General features: G+C 41.5%; 1 protein-coding gene across 2 annotated transcripts in view; it reads left to right on the top strand.

The window, feature by feature from the left end:
- Positions 1 to 22,073, top strand: part of LOC137284277 (lysosomal alpha-mannosidase-like) — a 34,505-nt gene extending 12,432 nt beyond the window's left edge. For both annotated transcript variants that reach the window (XM_067816030.1, XM_067816029.1), the window contains exons 4-26: positions 97 to 273; positions 786 to 979; positions 4,228 to 4,336; positions 4,983 to 5,071; positions 5,649 to 5,693; positions 6,420 to 6,536; positions 7,837 to 8,037; positions 9,999 to 10,062; positions 11,166 to 11,205; positions 12,185 to 12,254; positions 13,042 to 13,275; positions 13,441 to 13,567; positions 15,409 to 15,467; positions 15,765 to 15,971; positions 16,644 to 16,765; positions 17,158 to 17,259; positions 18,524 to 18,611; positions 19,260 to 19,346; positions 19,721 to 19,811; positions 20,185 to 20,333; positions 20,802 to 20,960; positions 21,354 to 21,477; positions 21,858 to 22,073. In XM_067816030.1, coding sequence (XP_067672131.1) covers positions 97 to 273; positions 786 to 979; positions 4,228 to 4,336; positions 4,983 to 5,071; positions 5,649 to 5,693; positions 6,420 to 6,536; positions 7,837 to 8,037; positions 9,999 to 10,062; positions 11,166 to 11,205; positions 12,185 to 12,254; positions 13,042 to 13,275; positions 13,441 to 13,567; positions 15,409 to 15,467; positions 15,765 to 15,971; positions 16,644 to 16,765; positions 17,158 to 17,259; positions 18,524 to 18,611; positions 19,260 to 19,346; positions 19,721 to 19,811; positions 20,185 to 20,333; positions 20,802 to 20,960; positions 21,354 to 21,477; positions 21,858 to 21,991 — 2,789 coding nt within the window. In that variant the 3' untranslated portion in view covers positions 21,992 to 22,073. The remainder of the gene's footprint in view (positions 1 to 96; positions 274 to 785; positions 980 to 4,227; positions 4,337 to 4,982; positions 5,072 to 5,648; positions 5,694 to 6,419; positions 6,537 to 7,836; positions 8,038 to 9,998; positions 10,063 to 11,165; positions 11,206 to 12,184; positions 12,255 to 13,041; positions 13,276 to 13,440; positions 13,568 to 15,408; positions 15,468 to 15,764; positions 15,972 to 16,643; positions 16,766 to 17,157; positions 17,260 to 18,523; positions 18,612 to 19,259; positions 19,347 to 19,720; positions 19,812 to 20,184; positions 20,334 to 20,801; positions 20,961 to 21,353; positions 21,478 to 21,857) is intronic.
- The last annotated feature ends 138 nt before the right edge of the window (positions 22,074 to 22,211 follow it).

Below are 22,211 nucleotides of genomic sequence, written 5' to 3'. Positions count from 1 at the left end.
TTCCACCTTTACCACAGTATCAGGTATTCGGGGTTCATTTCAGTTTGCCCTTTTATAACCAGTAATATTTGTATACCGATGTTTGTTTTCTTCCAGGGTATTCCCACCACTTTGGCCATGAGTGTGTTCGCTGTGTCCTCAATAGTACCATTCCTGAACTTTTGGAAAACCCCAAACGAAAGTTCATTTTTATCGAGATGGCCTTCTTTTCCATGTGGTGGAATGAAATTGATCAGCAGACTCAAGCCACTGTCAAGGAACTCATCAAACAAAGTAGGTCAACTTCACGTTGTAATAAAAAGTGGGGTGTTTGGTTTCAGGCTATTGCAGAATCGAGAGTTATGTCCCTTAGATGGTTTTTGAACCATTGTGGATTCAAATCCCAGCCTGAACCTTGCTTATACTCGCTGAATGCCTGAAAGCAGAGTCCCAAGAACTGGTGGTCCCATGATGTACTAGTAATTGTAATGGCTCTCACAGTCGACTTCAGTTTGTGTTCGGTCCCGCTTTATGCTAATTGTGTTTTATTGACGCACATACAAGAGAAAACCGTCCTCACTGTAGACAGTCAGTACTTGCACATGATTAGGTGGGCAATCAAAGCCCAAGTCGGTCATAACTACTGACTTACTAGATCATACTTATGTTATCAAGGTATTGACCCATCGATGGCCTGTGGACAACGCCAACTACCTCTAGAGACTGATTAGATACTAGTGTGTTAGTGTAGGCCTTTCCTGTCATTGGTATCACAGATCATTAGCAGCTTGTTAATCTCTCCCAAGGGCGCCTGGAAATTGTCATAGGAGGATGGTGTATGAGCGACGCAGCGACAACATTCTACAACGACATCATCGACCAACACACGTTGGGTTTTGATTTTATTGACAATAATTTTGGACCCTGCGCCCAGTCGAAGGTAGCCTGGCATGTCGACCAGTTCGGACATTCTAGAGAACATTCGTCAATATTTGCACAGGTAGGTCATTACATAGAACACCACCTTGACAACCTTTCCTGAAGATTACAACAACCTGTTACTCATGCTATTGTTTGGTATACTGCAACAGTATTGGTAAATTGAGGTGATGTTTTGTCAAAATAGTTGACATTTCACAACATATGATGCTGATGAACGGGGTGTTAATGGAAGGGACACCGGGAACATGTTTTCAAACATTGCATAGGATATTTATATAGCGCACATATCCATGCACTAGTGCATGCTCAAGGCGCTGATATTTTCCCCTCGATCACAGGATGTCAATCTCAACAGCACATCGTATTTCAATCTTAACTCCCTGGGGAGTATACAACTCTTGCTGCCACTAGGCGCACCGAGTTTATTGCGTCTCTCTCATCCTAACGAGGTACCCAATTCACAGCTGGGTGGACTGGGACACGTAGTCACAGTACTTTGTCCACGTGTACTGCGCGTTGCTGTACCGGCAACTAGGTGTATGCACGTGTTCATGTGGCCACCATCTGGTCAAATACCAACGGATTCGTGGGTTCTTTTAAGTGCACAGGGTTGTGTACTGTACACTCAGATCCTTGAGCATGCACTAGTCCGTGGATATGTGCGCTATCTATCTATCTATCTTTCTATCTATCTATCTATCTATCTATCCATCTATCTATCTATCAGAAGGATGCAATTTCCTCTTTTCTTACAAGCATTGCCCAAATAAATCAAAATTCTTTTACAGTACCACGTACACTGTCATGGAACCGTGTCTATGCGTATTTAGGTGGATATATAGATATATATATATATGGATCACTATTATGTTTACAGGTATTTGCACAATTGTAAGTAATGGTATATTAACAGGTATGTGTACAGGTATATGAACTGATAAATTAACGGGTCGATGCATGGATGTACGCAAAGGTAAGTCAACAAGTTAATGTACTGGTGTATGCACAGGTAAATTAACAGGTCCATGTACAAGTGTACGTACAGGTAAATTAGCAGATCGATGTACAGGTGTATGTATAGGTAAGATAACAGGTCGATGTACAGGTGTGTGTACTGGTAAATTAACAGGCCGATGGACAGGTATATGTACAGGTAAATTATCAGGCCGATGGACATGTGTACGTACAGGTAAAGTAACAGATCGATGCTCAGGTATATGTACAGGTAAATTAACACTTCGATGTACGGTTGTTCGTACAGATAAATTAATAGGTCGACGTACAGGTGTGTGTCCTGGTAATTTAACAGATGGAAGTGGCTTCACTCTCACTTAGCCAGAGTCTCACCAAAAAGGTCTCTTTAAAACAACATTGCACTATGGCAAGGTGAGAGATGCGAGCCAGCTAATTAGCATTAGCCACTGAAGCGTGAGCCTTTGTTTAAGGGCTATAGTCTATATCTACATTGCGACACGATTGAAGATGTACGCCAGTGTGTGCACGTTTGTTTGTAATATTAATATTCGGTTTAAACATATTTGTTTCTGATTTATTGTTCACAAACTGGATCGGCAAGAAGCTTATTTGAGTGCCTATCCAGACAAAATAACATTTAAAGGACCTCATTCAAAACATGATTACAAAAGTACAGAACATCATAAATAACACGACGGATGCAGTATACATGAATAAAAACATTCACTCAGCAAACAAACATGCTGCAAAACGCCAGATGAAAACGAAAGATTTATTACCTCTTCTTGAAGTGGTAATAAAGTTATGCACTGATTTGATAATATCATGATTTATAGATCTGGGTAATTCTAGGTTACCATACAGAACAACATATATGTTACACCCATGTTTGAAATAAAATAAAATCTTTGTGCAGGGAATAATAATTATTTTGGCATAAATAATCTTGTCATTGATATCACTAATTTTGATTTCCTGAGATCCTCAAAATGAGAGACCATATAATCTATTATATGGTCTCTGACCCTATTAATTCAAATAGTATTATATCAATGTTACACACTTTGATACACATGCCACTAATGGCACCATTTGAGCATTTCCTCAAACCCTCCCCAAAAATTCAAATCATAACATATCAATGTACATGTATCCCACTTCAATACAAATTTGACCAATCTCACTTACTGAGGACTGTTGGTACAGACTATAGCTCATCTGGACTAAGTGTTATGAAAATACGAACCCTAGTCAACCCAAACCCTATCTGGCTATGTGAGCGACTTGGTTTAACAGAATCTGGCTAAGTGAGAGGACGTCGGTGTGTGTCCAGGAAAATCTACCGCAAGTAAAGCTAGTTAAAGGTGTATGTACTTGAAATCTAATGAATTTATGTAGGTAAATGTGCGGGTACGGAAGCATACGCAAGTATGGGTGAACGTTCACGTGTTTGAAAACGTACACCTGCATACATGTGCACATGCAAATCTAGGTAGAAAAAAACCTCAGAGAATTATAGAGCCCTGCCAATCCCTGAACAGCGAGCTCTAGATATTAGCTGAAAATAGAACGAAAGTTGAAATGCCGTCTAGAGCTCTCTTTAACGTCTTTGCTACTTTTGTTCTCAAATTACAAAAACCAAAACTTATATCGTCACATTTGTGAGATGTTGAAGATGACCAGCCGCTCTAATGTCTTGTGTCGTCAAAGGCTAGGTTGATAGTATTGTTGCCATAACAGGTAATTACTATAGAAACATATATGTACTCGAGACCAGCAGCATCTGTACAAAATGTGGAAGGTTTGCAAGGGATGACGGTCTAGCATTTTCCATCGAGACTTCTTAAAAATGTATTTCCTCTCAAGCTATGCTGGATTAAAAGTAAAGGTCACGCTACATGTGGTCTACCTTGCTGTACCAAGGAGTACTAATCTCCAACGCTGGCCATGGAGATTGTGTGTAAGCCGCATCCAGCAAGGGCGACTGGGTTTGTTGTCTCGAGACAGGTTTTGCCGATGCTTAACTCCGCTTTGAAAGTAAATGCAGTGATCGTGCCTCACTGACCAGCCAGAACAAGAAAAGCATCTGTAATTTTGAAAACAAGTACATATTTAGTTCTTTATAGTCAGATCAGAATAATATAGTGCATTTGCTGCAATTCTGAAATGTAAACCAAATGCGCCTGGCGTCTCCTCGCACGTGGACAAGCAACCCACAGCTTTTGAGATAAATTTTGAGATAACAGTATACTTACTTTTATACCCATTTATGAAGAGCGTCCAGAAGATACAGTTTATCTTGACTGACTCGTGAGTGCTCATGTGTTACAGATGGGTTTCGACGCTATTGTACTTGGTCGCATTGACTATCAGGACATTGCTGCAAGGACGAAAAGTAAAACACGAGAATTGGTTTGGCAAAGCAGTCCTGATAACCTCGGTAAGATGCCACGTCCACCGCCTTCTGTGATCCACATTTCCCTACCTTTATGTTTTGAATGTGATACGCCTTAAACCTTCTGACGTCGCCCCCTGCCCAGAAACCACTGAAGATTATACTGAACGTGTTTGTTGTCCCCACCATTGATAACACCCAATGTGTTCCCGAACTTATCCATAGTATGAACTACTATAGGATGGAATGCACACGGAATAAAAGACGGAATAAAAGGTTTATAGTTTATTTAGGGAAAAGATACAAAACTATATTTTAGGATATTTTTGTGTGTATATGATATCCGTGTATATATATAAATAGAAAATCAGTTACCTCAGACAGCTTTTATGAACAAAATCTGTATAAACAAACTCTTTTTTAGTGGGATCAATTATTCTGCTGTTTTAACATGAACGAAATAATATAACTGAATATTCATGTCATCAGGTGATATCATCTCATCAGGTGATATCATGTCATCAGGTGAGTGGATGTTCATGATATCAGCCACTGAAATGTTTGGCCTAGAAGGGGGTTCCGGCATCTTCCTGTCAAACAGTACCAGTAGAAACCTTAAGCTACTTCTGTAGTGCATAGACGATGGTTCTGTGTTGTGTATTGTGATGTAATGTTGGCTTGTCAAATTCAGGTGACAAAGCGTCTCTCTTCACGCACATCTCAGGGGGATACTATGCGCCTAAAGGTTACGTCATGGACGACTGGAAGGAAGACAGAATGGTGAGGTGGAAATGTTTTTGAGCAAGTTGTTGTTGCTGCTGCTGTTACGTGGGTCGACAGAAGACCTGTTTGCATCGAATTCATTGTCGTTTCCTAAGACTAATCGCAAATGAGCAACAACAAAAACACCAAAACAAACAACAACAACAACTACAACCACACCAACATGAGATCTTATAAATAAGATAAAAGAAACGTCCTAAGATTATGCTAAATGATCTGTGATCTCGTTCCTATGTGTACCAATATATCCTATAACACAAATAACATGGCATGCAATGTTAAGATATGTATCAAATTTCGTCATCACATCTGCGCATCAGGCTACAAGGGCGTCTACAGATTCAGTTTGCTGCTATGGACTCTGCAAATATATTTTGTGGTTGTGCTCCTCTACTACTTCTGGATATTACGAACCAACATGGTTTATGACGATTAAAGGGCTTCCAGATGCCACTAGATATGCTTCTACTAAAGACATGTTACGTGGAATACTCTGTGAGATGTGTGTCACATCTCCTGCACTCACTCACTCCTCACATGACCTACATTCACTCATTATTGTGCTCCATTCCAGGACAATATGGATCTGCAAAAATTCCTCGACGAGATAGAAAATCAGGTAACTCTGACAGCTTTTATAAACAAAATCTGTATAAACAAACTCTTTTTTAGTGGGATCAGTTATTCTGCTGCTTTAACACGAACGAAATAATATAACTGGATATTCTCTGACAAATTATCAACAGAAATGTTCCCGTCCCACGCGCGAGGCTTTAGGCTATACTGTAGCTTGTGTTCATTGTGGTTTCATTCTAAAAACCAAGTTGATTACCATTAATTTATCAGTCGGCATCGGGATATTAATGAGAGAGGAATTCCAAGCATTGATGACACCACTGGATGATACTATGCATTGTGGCTAAATACCAGCATTAACATACAGTAACTGTTACTTAACGACAAAGCTAACTGAAGATTAAGTTGCTCGGATTACTTCCTTCTGCTAGCGGTAGTTCATGGTCAATGACATTGTTATATGACCATGTGGCAGCGTACAAAGGCGAGTACATAGATGGTAGCCTATTCTTCATAAACCTTGTGTGTGTTGTACGAGAAATGAGATACCATCCATATACTCGGCTTATACATTCACCGACTCCTTAATGAGTCTCAAGACTCTCATCTGATAGAGCTTAGACTTGTTGCTATAGTCGTGTCCTACTGTCTGGTGAAGTCTTTGTCTGCCAACCTCCCAAGATCGTAAACTAATCTTTGTCTTTGTAATAATAGTGCTGATTCTCCAATGATTGATGCATTATGAAAAATCTTTCATCTTCTGTTGCAGAGAATTTCGTTTAAAACAAACCACGTGATGATCCCCATGGGTAGCGACTTTGGTTTCAGGAAAGCTGGCCAATGGTTTGAGAATTTGGACAAACTGATTGAAAGGATAAATGCCAGGGTAAATATCCGCTAATGATGTGCTTAGTTCACGAACACGGACTCTTTCAGTACGAGTGCATACGAGGTATATATGCACAACTGGAAATCATTCAATGACCAGGGTTTGTTTAAACGCAAATCTGTTAATTTCACAAGTTCTGCACAAGTGTAATGGATTTCTGGTTAGATTACATTTACATGAGTAATTGTTACATTACATTTACATGAGTAATTGTTACATTACATTTACATGGGTAATTGTTACATTACATTTACATGGGTAATTGTTACATTACATTTACATGGGTAATTGTTACATTACATTTACATGGGTAATTATGTTTCACGGTCTTACATCGTCTTACAAAGCGAAATGACCTTTACTGTACTTATACTAACATGGGAACCGGATTTACAGTTGTAGAATAGAATGCTAAACGTAAGAGGATAGCATGGTTATACAGTTTATTCCAGGAGGGTAACATGATTTACTGTTATACAATTGGTTACTTATTCTAGGAGGGTAACATGATTTACTGTTACACAATTGGTTACTTGTTCTAGGAGGGTGACATGGTTTACTGTTATACAATTGTTTACCTATTCTAGGAGGGTAACGTGTTTTACTGCTATAGAATTGGTTGCTTATTCTAGGAGGGTGACATGGTTTACTGTTATACAATTGTTTACCTATTCTAGGAGGGTAACATGGTTTACAGGTAGACAGTATGTTACGTAATCTAACAGAGCAACGTGAGTTACTACAGATTACACATTCTCACAGGGTGACTGGGCTTTACCGTGGATAGCAAAGTTTAAGGAGGTGAGAGGTTCAACTTGTCACTGTACAATACAGCAAGGCAAACTGAGTTGCACCCCAAGCCGCCATACTGTTTAGACGCCGGCCTGGGATTAAAATGATGTCGTGTTGGGTTTTATCTTTGTTCTTAAACTCTGGTGGTAAATTACAAGGAAAGTAAATGAAAAAAAGAACATCATGATCGTCAGTGTCAAATTCAACAGCAAAGATGTGTCATTAGTCTGAAAGCACTGTTGATTTCCGGACAGTTAATGGGATGAATTAACGTGTTTTCAGTAATTGCAGCTACGACCCAAAACGCTTCATTGAGTTAGCCAGTGACCTGGGTGGCAGAGCTCTGTCACTACGACCGAGTTCACTTATGAAGTGAATCTGTTTTCTAAGATTCAGAGCACCACTTTATAGCTTTAACCGAACGCCCATCCCAGTTAATGACTTCATGAAGCACAATAAACCAATCATCTTACTGGATACTAAATGGAACTGTAACCTGTTCCAGCAACAACAAGGAAGTAAAATCAACCTGCTCTACTCCACACCATCTTGCTACATCAACAGCGTCAACAAGGCGAAGGTAACGTGGACCAATAAGACAGATGATTTCTTTCCTTACGCCATTGACAACGGCTACTGGACGGGCTACTTCACGAGCAAGGCGGGCCTGAAACTACACGTGAAGAAGGCAGGGGCATTACTGCAGGTACTACTACTACTACTACTACTACTGCTGCTGCTGCTGCTGCTGCTGCTTATACTCCTACTTTGGTTACTACTATTACTACTACAACGTTTACTTGTAATACTATTGTAACTACTGTTACTATTGGTATTAGTATTAGTAGCAGGACCAGTAATAGCATGACACGTAATAACCCCAAGCTATTCAGTATGGTTTGCGTTTATTTCCACTGTCAGAAAAAGAATTGTGACAACTGAGAACAGTTGAGCCTTGTGAAAGTTCACACTGAGAATGTCTTTGAGAATTGGTATCATGAGACGCTGTGGAAAAAGGTTGTAAAGGTTTAGCAAATTGAGTTGAAATGTGTAAGCATTTGACAGAGAACTGAGAACGTTTGATATGATTATAATTTGGGACTGAGAGGTGAAGTTATGAAGACCAGTTCAACACTTGAGTTGTATTGAGTTGTTGTGGGTTACATCGCAAAGTAGATTAAGATTTGTTGATTATCATTTGGGTTTTAAATGTAAGCAAATTGAAATCCTTCCTTTGATTATATGTAAATATAGGACGATAACAGAGGTATAGCCTTTCTTCACAAATAATGGAACAACGTCCATGACTTCATCAACCGACCCGACCGAATACTTCGCCTGAACCTCCTGGTGGAAAAGAAATATCAAGCTGCCAGTGCCAGCCAATTTGTTATACCCAGTCACTAGTTTGAAATGTGTAGTAATTATGTGCTTTGAGACTTTTCGTGGACAGTGTTATGTCAGCACAAAATCCCCCAAACAGCACTAGACACAACCTCATTTATATGTGATGTCAATATTTTATGCATGGGGTGTCACAATGGTGACTGCCATTATGTTGCTGAATAATTTAACTGCAACATAATAACTAACGAATAGAGACGAATAGAGAGGTATCACGTAATGCTTGCTACTCCACACAGGTGAATAGTTGATGGACGTGGAACGATCTCATCTCGCATCGATGATTGACAATGGCCTAGTTTAAATAAGCCACTATGTTCTACTGCGACTGGAGGTGAATGCAGAGTGTGCACGGTACTGTCTGTCTTTGAAAGAGTCTACATTAGTGTCGAGTTATTTCAAAACTGAAGGCATGATATGCGCGCTGGGCATGTTCAGCATGTCTGCCGAAGCAACATGGTCACCTGAATGTATCATGCCATATTAACAGTGAGTGAGTTCAGTTTTACACCGCACTCAGCAATGTTGACATCAATGATAACCCCATTATAAAGCAAAATCACCGATATACGTAATATGTTCAAAATATTTCAAATCTGTCCGAGGACCGAAGCTATCCATATTTCATGTCGTGTAGTGTGTTACCCTCTAATGCCAGTATGGTTATAACTGCTTCTTCCACAATCCGAGTATGTTGACAGGATACGGTCTTGAATGTCGCTGTATGGACATGAGGTAACGGCGATTTAGTATGACTAGAACATTTGTTCTGTGAATTCAAGAATGTACAAGCCATACACAGACACGCCTGACGTCATGTGACAACAATATCACGGTTGTGTTGGCGTGGCTGTTTATCCTCAGTCCTACTCCGAAACTGAAACCTTGTTAATATAGTGAGATGGAGGACATATTGGGTCTACTTAATTTCTTGTGTGTACGGCATGAATGCCATCTGTGACACTTTATTAGTTATCTGATATCTGGCCAGAGACCCTGATCCTGACTGATGACGACTGAGGCCAGAATTTCCAATCTCATTGTCCTGACCATATACTGGACACTGGGGTGGCCGCGGAACTGAAACATGTATTTCTTTTGTGTATTTTAGCATCATAGTTTACTGGTTGTAATTATATATCATCTACATTGCTTGGTTTGAAATTCGAGCGTTGACGTGAAATGAGGGAGACTCATTAGAACTCATTCAGTGCACGCCTGTAAGTCACATCCATCAGTTTTCATATTGTGTTTTTATTTCAGGCATGCAAACAGTTAAGCGTCTTTTCCGGTTTGTCGGACGTATTCCGAAGAGTGCATGTTTTAAGTAAGTTGGTAACAATTGCATGCGCAGAAAGTGTTCATAGAATACCTTGATAGGACGAACGTTGTCCAGTAGTCCAGTTTTTCTCTCATGCACATGTCAGTAGCCCATATGTTCAAAGCCATGTCCTTTTGGCGCGTGAGGAACCTTCGCTGTGTTTGTTACTTCATCATCGTTCTTCACGTGCTCAGAGAACTTTTACGTAGATTCGAAAGAGTACCGAGTAGCAACGTCTACGGGAAACAAACTAGTGGGCCAAAGAAAGTGAACACCCTTATTAATGATCAGTCAGATCAAAACAAAACGTACAGTCATTATGGAAGATTGTGAGTCGACTCTGTAAAAACCACTCGCTACCAATGTCGTAACCCTCAGTAACGTACAATCTATGCCCAATGTAACCTACGACGACTACCGACGACGTCCCTGGGTCACCACGATGTCCCTGGTTTCCACGAAGGGGGAGATCTGATAGCTGCTGCAAGTAGACGTCGTAGCACGGTACATCGCCGTTACCGTGATGAACCGTTTGCGCTTCGTTGGTTTTCTGTGAGCTGGGATGTGTGGCCACCGATTCCTTGCATCATTTCGGCGATTTCTTTAGGCCAAATAATTTTGCAAAATCTCCGAGATGCACGTTTTGTAGTTTTTCGCAACTTCACGTGTTTCATCACAACCAATATGCTGCGTTTGGGAGAGTGATTAGTGTATAGGCGGTCTGTTTGGGCCTAAAAGTATTTTACTAACTAGGACAACTTTGCCAAAAGTACAACATAAAAAGTGTTCACATTCTATTGCCGATGAGTTTAGTACTACATATACATATTCCGTATCTTGTAGTCATTCGTTTACCTGTTACCTTCTGACCATTTTGTATGTTGTTTCGTGTAAAGTAGCACAAGGTTATATGATCTACCATATTAATTAGTGTAACATCTACACAGTCACTCTGTATATAGGAGTACGAGGATTTGACAGGAAATAATAATTAGCACAAAGTTAAACGGCAGTAGCTGAAATGCAAAGCTACAAACCAATTCAGAAAATGAACAAACAAATAATTTGAGCCAGTATTTCCCAACCGTATTTTTGCACTCATTTCACAGAGGCGGCCATGGGCGTGCTTCAACATCACGATGCCATCACGTAAGTATACCCAGTATATCATATCTAGTGTCATATCTATCTATAGGCTAACGTTTTAGCAGAACATAAACAAAACGCTGAAATGAGAAAAAGATCGGCAAAGTATGAGGCATGTGTCAGGCATACCCCTGGTGACTTACAGTGTAGTTGTAGATTCATTCCCGCGGTGATGCCTACTCTGTGTTAGTACGAATAGAAAGCTTCGGAAAACGGGACACAGATTCTAGAATAACAGATCTAGACAAACGCGCTGTATAAATTGACAGGAAGCAATTGTAATGCCAAGGACTAAAGGTGATGGTGACAGGAAGACTACCCAAGGAGATATATTGATCACCTTATTGACTGACCTGGTTTTGGAGCTTCCATTAAGTGTACATTTTACTTGTTTTAGCATTTCCTTACAGAATGTATAGTCTGATTGAAATCAGTTCCACGCGACCACAGGTAGTGATGGAAAGTGGATAAGAGCAGGATTTATCTGTCTATGTTGCTGGTGATTCATCATTCTCCTGGTCGTGCCGTCCAGTCCATATGTCGGTAACAAGCCGTGCCCAAGAGAACATGCGGTGTGCACTTTCACTCTCACCCGGGTCTGTGGAAGCCGCATGTCTACGCTGTCCAGTCTATGGTTTTAACACGGAGAAGCTTTGTGTCATCGGCACTTGCATACACGTGTGCATTAAGATGAGGACAATTTGATAGTCAGGGAGAGGTGTACGCCCACAAGGGTCAATTACCATGGTCTCAGACTGTTGCAATGTAATGGGTACAGCGTTTGCAATAATATCACAGTCTAAGCACCGATAATTACCATCTTCCTACTGTCTACATGACTAACGGATAAATACCCATCCTTTGAGGTAGGACAGGGAATATCAAGGATCACTGAGGATTCGTCAGAAAAATACTGGGTAGTCAAACTAAGCTTCCTGGGGCATATTTGAAAAAATGTACAACGTTTGTTATTTACTTCCAGGGGTACAGAGAAACACCACGTTGTACAGGACTACAACAGGATGCTAAGTGAGGGCATCCATCAGTGCCAGGTACATACCAGCGACAATAGTCTGAAAGTGTATAGCATACACCGACATTATAGTGTTACCATTCAGTGATGTTGGAGACTCAGTTTGCCTATGGCGTCGCTGTCTATAACAGCTAATGACTGCGAGCACTGGGTAATTCAATGAGAAAAACTCTCAATATCCTAATAGTTGATGTTTGAGGCACAGGAAAAGTGGTAATCTGTCACAAGATTTGTTAAGGACACCCATTCATCGTGTCACAATATCTGTGTGATATTCTTACACATCTGTGAGCTAGCTCAACATTGGAATTATGTAGACAGTTTAGTGGGTGCACAGAGTAGTGGATAGACAGGATAGTTGGGGCCACGTTTGCGGTTAGACAGTCTCATGTATGCACAGGTTAGTGGGTACGTTTAGAGCAATTTTTAGCGGGTGCACAGATTATTGGTTAGACAGATTATAAGGTTTAACTGATCATAAGCACCTGGGCGTTTTTAGTGTCTCATTGAAACCTAGACTATGGTCCATCCAATAGACGGGCACCCGACAGGATGAGATGTCAGTGTTGGTTTACAATTTCTACTCACGCAAAATATTCAGCTAGGGTTTTTCACACCTCATGGCGTTGAGAGTTCTAAACATCGGGATGGTGCGTGATATAATACCATGGACCAAGTGCACATTCCATTAGCATAAAGCATTCCGTTAGCGTTCACATTATATAGCATGACTTGATAATTGACATATATTGACAACCATTAGTATCAACCTTCTATACTAATGCGTGGCTGTTTGCTTGGTTCAGACCGTAATCGACGAGTCCTACCAGTATTTGACCAGCGATCACCCAGACCATTCCATGCACCAGCACTTCTGCCCGGAGATGAATATCACGATGTGCCCAGTGATCGAGTCAAGTCACCAACTGGCCCTCTTCATCTACAATCCCCTGTCACGATCGATCACATCCTGGGTTAGACTCCCGGTCACACATGCGCGTTACGTTATCACTGGTCCCAATGGAGAAGTACCCGTTCAGGTGAAACAAGAGTACTTTTGTAAATGGAAAACAAAAAAACAAAACAAATGCGACAAAATAAAAAGTATGAAGTAAAACGTCTTACATTCGAGTGATAATTTTTCAGTCATGACCTGTTCGCAGTCGTGTTGACCACAGTGTGTATTTGATGGTCCTTTGTTCCAGATGACTCCCATTTCAGAGTCAACTTCCGCTATCTCAGACCGGAGGTCCGATGCGCAAATCGAGGCTGTGTTCAAGGCGGAGCTTCCAGCAATGGGGATGGCAAGCTTTGTTCTCCAAGGGGAACCAGGTAGGTTCTCAAACACGTCAACATGGCTCCTAACATAACGCTCTGAGTTTGTGTGCGTAGAGGATGTTTTTTTCTATTCACCGTAAACAATATTCACTCTGTTTCACACACCAGCACGTTGTTTGTGATGATGGTTCGTATTCCACTGTAAGCAATGTTCGCTCTATTTCCCCACTATTATAACACCAGCACCCTGTTTCTGAAACTGTGTAACGATGCTGGTGGTGTTAAGAATAGTTCCAACAGACTGTTCCATGGTGATGTATGTGTTTTATTTGTCAACTGGCTGGCTACCCATGCACGTAGTTGTCTGTATGTTTTCACTCCGGTTGGATATATTGCAATGTTATAGGGAAGGGATAGCCCACTGACCGGTCACAGCTGTTTAGAGACGCCGATCCGTTAACGACTCAAATCCCTTCAAGACCCTTATTGGTTGACACCCAAATTCACAGGTTTTCTGTAATCATTACCAGTTTAAATAGGGTTTTGTAAGGAGGGGCCGAAATTTCTGATTTCTTCACATGTGTACATCAGAACCTCGTCCTTGTCGATATTATTACCGGATAAAGCAATCAAAATGCCTATTGGGTAATTTGGTATATGTCTTCGTTGTCCAACGTTCTTGAGAACCTCTGTACGTGTAATCTCGGGGTCAGATCTTACTGCCTTCTTCTCGATTGTGACGGGACAGACAGTAGCTGTCATTGTCCAAGTGTGTATGTCAAGGCCAAACGCCTGCATGGTGTTTAGCGTCTGTCCAGGGCACAGATGGTCGGGAGTTCGATCCTCAGGTACATGTTGATACTTAACCTAACGCCCTAGTGGTCTGCGCGGAGTCTGCATACTCCTATCCACAGACTTATGCACTCGTGTTACGGATGGGGTGGCTGCTGGTCCCAAAGAACGTATGCATGGGATCAGTGAAACAAGAACGGCACATTGTTTGTAATGCATCTCAAAGTGTGTTTCACACAATAAACTGCAAAAAAGACATGTATTTTATTGTTGGCTCTACGCTGTGCCGCTATGCGCTGTGCCGCTCTGCGCTGTCAGCAGCACGCGACTTATTACTGCGCAATTGTCAGGCCGTTACACAAAAGAACAGTCGTGTCCATGATGAATGCTTGATAGACGCCGAACGACAGTTTATTTCTATTCCCTAATGGACAAAAACAAACAAAATATTTGCTGTCACTTATGAGTAAGAAACAGCCTTTCATTTCGAGCTGTGATAGCGTGATATTGCATTTGTCCACAGAGAACATTACGACCAATAGAGTAAGTGATCTGTGAATGTCGTAGAACTAGGAGGTTTTTTTCAAAAAGAAAAAAAACAAAAACAAACCCAGAGCCCCGGGGAGTATAACAGAAGTAACATCTACTTTGTTCAGAAATAATAACGCTACACAACGACAATGTATATATAGGCCGAGGCAATGACGCCATGAAGTTCCATTAGGTTCTTTACAGTTGCAGTTGTTTGATGGAATGGAGCCTGTTTAAATTGGCGACGTTTCTAACCAATTTCAATCTGTTGTTACATCTACAACTGGTTCTGTGTCAACTTTGTCTTAACACCGTCACCTCGCTCAAAATGGCTTAAGCAAATCACCCACCCACTCGTGTCAGTGCTCCAGGGATAATCTGACGTTCCACAGAATAAATAAAGTTTGTAAGTTTATTCATAAATTTAATGAATTGGATGAAATTTAATACGTAAGCAAAAAGCCTTGTAAACGAAACTGTCAAATGTCTCAGACCATCGTTCCGATGTTACGCGAGTATGTATATCAAGGTCTTTCAAACATGTCTGAGAAATGTTGACTATGTGTTTCTAGGTGACACTGGTCGGGTCGTTGCCACCAGTCCGCAGCTGCCTATGGTTATTGACAATAAGGTCAGTATGTCTTTTGACTTAATTCTATGTTTAATACGACCTTGATAGTTTATTCAAGAAGGGTCAGAATAAATGATGTAGGTAGACAAACCGTGGTTTATAATCGGCGTCATATAAAAACAACTATAGATTTTATATAATTCCAGCCAAGCCCAGATAATAAAGTCACTCGTAAATGTAAAATTATGCGAACGCTGTAATCGCGAGATTTGTTGACCTTTGGTTTTACTGTGTATATCTGTTATATTGAATGTAACGTTTTCAAACATGCTTTTTCCACATCATTTCCTCTTACAGCACCTCAAAGTGACCATCGATCATGACGGCCTCATATCACAGATAAAAAACCTTGATCTTGACATTGATCTCGAACTCAAACAGGAATATGGTTATTATGAGAGTCGAGTTGCTCCACGTGCTTCCGGGGCCTATATTTTTGCTCCAAGGTCTAATGACGTCAAACCCATTGTGACGGAGCAGCCAGTTGTCGTAAAGATTTTCAAGGTAGGTGCAAACACTGTGTACAAGACCGGGCACGTACAGAGATAAGTAGGATGGGAACGGGGATCAAATCATAAGCGTGGGAGAGAACACATAGAGGTGGAGTGGGTCCCAAAAGACACACGTCCTCGTTCATAGACAGTGTTTGACACTTGTTCATAACGATTGTCGTCTGTGAATCTCGTAACTTAAACACATCTTGACATAGATCCGATAGTCGGTAATCAGCATCGATTTACTCCCCCCAATGCCACACCTACCCACCCATCTACCTCCCACTCACCCCTTTTTCCTTTTCCCTATATATTCCGGCCCCACACAGATTACTCAAAGGTGTCAGTGCATAAAAGTTGGTGTGTGAATGGTGTTGGTAGAATACAACACAGGGATACATGTGAACAATGCCGCTGTTTGCATAGAATTCACAGCACAGTTGTAAATCTATAGATTGAAGTTATTGGACATTTCACAACACTAAAGGTTCGATTACATGATGCATTTATGAGGAAAAGGATATTTCGGCTTTCAAAGTGGTATGATGTGAATCTCTCTGTGATATCGATTCTTGCACGAAAACCAATGTTTGACCAATTATCATGATTAGCGTTTGACTCTGCCATGCGCATTGCTTATATGTTAACATTAAACCCTTTATGGTGTACCTTCTGACCCCAGGGTTCCGAGTCGGTAGAGGTTCACCAAAGGTTCAACGAGTATGTGTCACAAGTGGTCCGACTTTACAACGATGCGGACTACTTGACGTTGGAGTGGACTGTCGGCCCTATCCCCGTTGAGATGTACGTCAGATGTGGGGCACTCATTCAGGTGTTACCCAGTACTAGTAACACAGCTGCAGCCATTAATCTTTGTAAATGCTAAGAACAGAAGTTATACTGATGGCAAAAATTAGATCATTTCACATTTGTTGAACAAACCTTTCTGTTTGAATAGTATCATGTCTTTTATGAAATCGTTCGAAAATTTTGATGTAGTTTCTAGTTTTTACACTTACATGAACAGAATGAGCGAAATGATGTCTATTTCGAGTAGTAACACAAAACGTCATTTACACATCCATAAACAAATCGTGTAGCCAACCATCTCAGACAGTATTCTTTTTACGTCCAGTGTACAGTAGTACAGATTGGGTTAATTACAAACCAGAATGATTTCATCTGTTTGATTCCAGGGACCATGTGGGGAAAGAAGTAGTATCTCTCTTCAAGACAAATTTACAAACAAATGGAGAATTCTACACCGACTCGAATGGTCGCGAAAACCTCAAGAGAAAGTAAGTTTGGGTGTGTTGCTGTATAAACACTTTCAGGTCATTGATTGAGGCTGCTTTGTTATTGTGTCGCACTCGCTTGTTTCATTGTCAGATAAGCCGTGCTCATACTGCAGGACTGGGACGCACATTTTACATTGACCTGAATCACTGTTAGAGTGAGTGAGTGAGTTAATATTTAACGTCACATCGGCAATATCTCAGCCATATTGTGACGAGAACATTTAACAAAGAAAAGGAAAATCACTGTTAGAATCTGGTGCAATCAGTATAGTACAATATCTATGTTAAAGAAAATAATCCTGCACGGTTTACTGTAATTATTTTCAGGGATACTAGCATTTAAAGCCTTATAACAGATAACCACGGTGCATACTAAAGGTTATAGGGCTTCATTCTTCAGTCTTCTTCAAATTGACATACTTCTGCAGATGGCTCTACACATGGTGAAATAGCAATATTACATAGACGACGTGCGTATTGTGGCACACCAGGCCCGGTCGCTGACGCATCACAATCCGGCCTTAGGCAGCCAGAAATCTCTGATCCTGGGAGCGACTGCCGGTGTGCCCTGGGCATGTTTCTAGGTGTACACACATCATTCCCTTGCTCGTGTGTTTCCCACGATGAGATTATACCTAGAATACTGCTCACTTGTTTTTAGTTATTCACATCTGTTTGAAAGTACTTCCTTACACGAAATCGGGATACGACAACGCTACATTACATTTGATAGTCACATCATTTTGCTGTCTTCAAATGCCGTCTAACTAAACGCGGTACAGTGACATGGATTGACTTAATTGACGCACTGAATGTGCGTGTGTGGTGTGCGGGAAAGGTTTGGGATTTAAATGACAATTCTGTCTCTTACGACCTTGTCATACGACACATCAGGGTTTGAAGAAATCACTTAACGTGTCAATTCACAAATGAGGGGAGGTAACTGCTACCTTCAGCAAGCTATAATTTTCCTGTGCATGAACGGTCGTGGGAAGTGGCAGAAATTGTGGTGTAAAAATACATTTCTTTTACTGCGTTTTGACAACCTGACAACCACAATAGCATCCTTATGCTATTACACACATACTACTTTCCTGATGAACTGAATAAAGAGTATGGGGAGAGGAAGGGGTTGATGATCTCCCGTCATCTTCGGGGTATGCAATACGTGTTGAGTTTAATGCAAGCAGCTGTAAGTTCAACCCCATCCGTATACAGTGTATACGTAGCTCTAAGACTAATATACTACTTTCCTGTTGCCTAGACGTGACTACCGGGAAACATGGAACCTGGACGTGAAGGACCGAGTAGCTGGGAACTACTACCCAGTAACAAGCAGGATGTTTATAAAGGTACACCCTGTTCTGCCTGTAGATGATTTCTGGCCAGATAGAATGGACTATAGTTCGACTTTTCAATCTCAAATTGACTTATGGGACTGAGACAAAACTGTTCACACTGTGTATCCATGTCGGAGCAGGAGCCGATGGCCGTGGGTTCCAGTATACTGGGGCCTACTTCATCACCAAGCAGCCAGTGAATACTTTCGCGGATGGGACAGGTTAAAGCGATAAACTTGGTGTCACCATTCAGACGACTCTCCAACACGGGCGTTATTGCCCCAGACTCTGGTGTCTAACGTGCCTGCCATATTACCTGTTTGAACGGAACGTGGTATAATTCAGTCAGCTACTGGGTCAGAATTTGGTCCGCAGATGTCATTAGGCACCTTCGATATCGGACGACTGGACTCGACGACTGTGGAATAGTCTTGACGGCCACACAAGTTAAAAGTTTTGCTTTATGGAACTATCCAACTACTGGCCAATGGAAATGGATTAGATCCAACAAGATCGCTTTGGTATTGTTGTGCTTCAAGCCTAGAGACATATTGTAGATGGTGTACTTATGTTGGCCTTAATAGGGCCTTAGTGTTACCTTAGTAGTAGTGTCCTTAGCAGTGCACGTGGAGAGCTGCAATATATTCCTTTCTGCCGCAGGACGCTGACCATGACATCCAGGTGACGTTGCTGACAGACCGGTGTCAAGGCGGTGGCAGCATCCACGACGGGGAGATGGAGTTGATGGTGAGTGTTGTCACTGTACAATTGAGACAACGTGTCAAGAGGGCTCTGGTAGTTACAGTATTGCTGTGCAGAGCAGAGTTACGCCTCTTTGGGTCGGCTCATCGTCGTTTCCCAGATCCGTTATAATGTGTAATGTGACAGACCCTTCAAAGCCGTGTAAAACTACCTCACCGAAATGCTGGTACTGCATGGGAGATATGTTTATGCTATTTTACTTTCCTGATCACATAATCGACATTTGAAGGTGTACGCAAAGCTAGTGTAGGTAAACACACTAGAGACTATGGCTACATGCGTATTCACCCTTCAGGAGGTATGAAGATATGGGATTCATCTGAAAGAATCTTTATTCAAATTGGTTGGTCATGTTGTAGGTACATCGCCGGACGCTGTTTGACGACGGCCTTGGGGTCGGGGAGCCCCTAAATGAGAGAGGGAGGAATCGTCAGGGGCTCATATACAGGGGTGAGTTTAAACAGTTGACAAGAGTCCAATGTAGTTCAGTATTACCACTGACGAAATAAAGAGTGAGTTTCGTGTCTGAAGTGTAAGCCACCAGGCAACAATGCACTTTCCACGCATTCCCTTTGTCACCACATGTTATGGGTCATGACTGGTTCCTTTTCGACCAGTATGTATTTTACCATTGTATTTTCCGAACATGTAACCACTCACGTAGTTGTTACACTGCACATTGCATAATAATTATTAATATCCACGCCCCATGACTTATACTACAGGTCGTGTAGTGAGTGCTATTACCCTGATAGGGAGATATCGCTTGTTGCGATAAGTATGACCATTTTCTTAACATTAACATAACTTGTGACTTTTTCAGGGACTCATTATTTGTATGTTGGCACGAAGACAAGTTCTGCTAAATTCCAAAGAGAAAAAGCTCAAGAAATCCACTTCAAACCGACACTGTCTTTTATACCGCTAGATTCTAATAACCAAAACAGATGGGATACGGCACAGACTACGGCCGTAAGTGTTTCCATGGATTGTTCGTGCGATTGTATGATCTCAAAGACAATTTCAATTTGTAAAAGCAATATTTTCAGAAGAGTGAGTGAGTGAGTGAGTTGAGTTTTACGAGGCACTCAGCAATATTACAGCTATATGGCGGCGGTCTGTAAATAATCGAGTCTGGACCAGACAATCCAGTGATCAACAACATGAGCATCGATCTGCGCAATTGGGAACCGATGACATGCGTCAACCAAGTCAGCGAGCCTGCCCACCCGATCCCGTTAGTCGCCTCTTACGACAAGCTGAGTCGCCTTTTAATTTTTAGAAGAAACAGTCGAAACAGGTTTGTAGTGACGGGGCGTCTTCCAGAAAGTGACTGTCAGAGAATCACAAATAGGACTTAGTTGCCGTCTCAATTTACATGATCATGGAACCTGCTTACAAACGTGAAAATTAAAATAATAGCGTCCTTTTCCCGTCCAGTGGTCAGGACTGAAGTCCAGTCTCCCCGCCAACGTGCACGTGCTAACTCTGGACTATGTAGAAGATAACAACACAGACGTACTTCTACTGAGACTGGAACACTTCTATGAGAAGGGGGAACATCCTGAGCTGTCCCGCCCCGCCACAGTTGACCTAGAGGTAGGTGGATCTACAGATACTGGTGACCCGGAGTTGGGTGCATCTTTGCGGTCAGTCCCATAGTGTTGACGAGGAGGTGGTAGGAGCTTTGCGGTCAGTCCCATAGTGTTGATGACCTGGATGTGGGTGGATCTTTGCGGTCAGTGTCATAGTGTTGACCTGGAGGTTGGTGAATCTTTGCGGTCATCCCCGTACTGATTTTCGCAGCGAGTCATATACTGTAGACCGATAAGTAGGTGGACTTGTATATGCTACGAACACATATGCATTCTGTGAATGAGGACCTAGAGCAGTTTTGTATCAGTTACGTGAATGAATTCGTTACTCTGACCTTTGTGTAGACGATGAAACAGTGATACTGTGCATGTATAACTGTCCTCATGTTTGTTACAGAATCTCTTTGGTGCCTTTCAAGTAGTAGCGATAGAGGAACTAAGTCTTGGTGCTAACTTTATGGCTTCACACGTGAAGAGGCTGAGGTGGAGAACAGAATCTGGACTCACGCCAGAGAAAATAGGTAAAAGTGAGACGGGTCGGTATTTGTCACCATGGTTACTGTCGTATCAGTCCCTGATAACAGTGAATTTATGTAATAAATCCTTCAGCGGATACCGAGAGAAAATTCCCATACGTCCCATACTTGACAGTAGTGGCACGGTTTATACTCCTATTTGTCAAAGACATAGTTATAGTCTGCTTAGGAAATGTTAAATATTTATCTAGATGTTAATATACGTCATCCATATACATCATCCAGATACGTCATCCACTTTCTGTCTGTCGTCTAATGGTTTTGTGTGTGGGTGTGCGTGTGCGTGTGCGTGTGCGTGTGCGTGTGCGTGTGCGTGTGCGTGTGCGTTTGTGCAGATTTTATTTGTGAATAATTCGTACTTGCAGGTGCTGCTGTTAAACTGCAATGGGCCTTCCCCTTCCACGTGACGCTGAACCCGATGGAGATCAGAACATTTCACATAGAAGTTGATGATCAAATGAAACATTCCAAGTCATTTTTCAAAAGTATTTTCAGGTAGCAAATGTTGCTCAATGTGTAATATTTATTTTTTATTTACTGTGATATAATATACATACATAAATAAATATATTTATTTTATACCTACTTATTCTTCATCAGTTTTTGTAAGGGGTACACTGATTTACCGCCGCCTTGGAGAGTATTTCAGACAGGACCCCTGGAATCAGTCTAGTGTAGAACCAATAGTGCCGAAGATGCAGTAGACATGTATCTAGTAT

Source organism: Haliotis asinina, chromosome 5 (genome assembly GCF_037392515.1).
Source record: "Haliotis asinina isolate JCU_RB_2024 chromosome 5, JCU_Hal_asi_v2, whole genome shotgun sequence".
Lineage (NCBI taxonomy): Eukaryota > Metazoa > Mollusca > Gastropoda > Lepetellida > Haliotidae > Haliotis > Haliotis asinina.
Note: the sequence above shows the minus strand (reverse complement) of the source record. Positions and strands in the feature narration are given on the sequence as shown.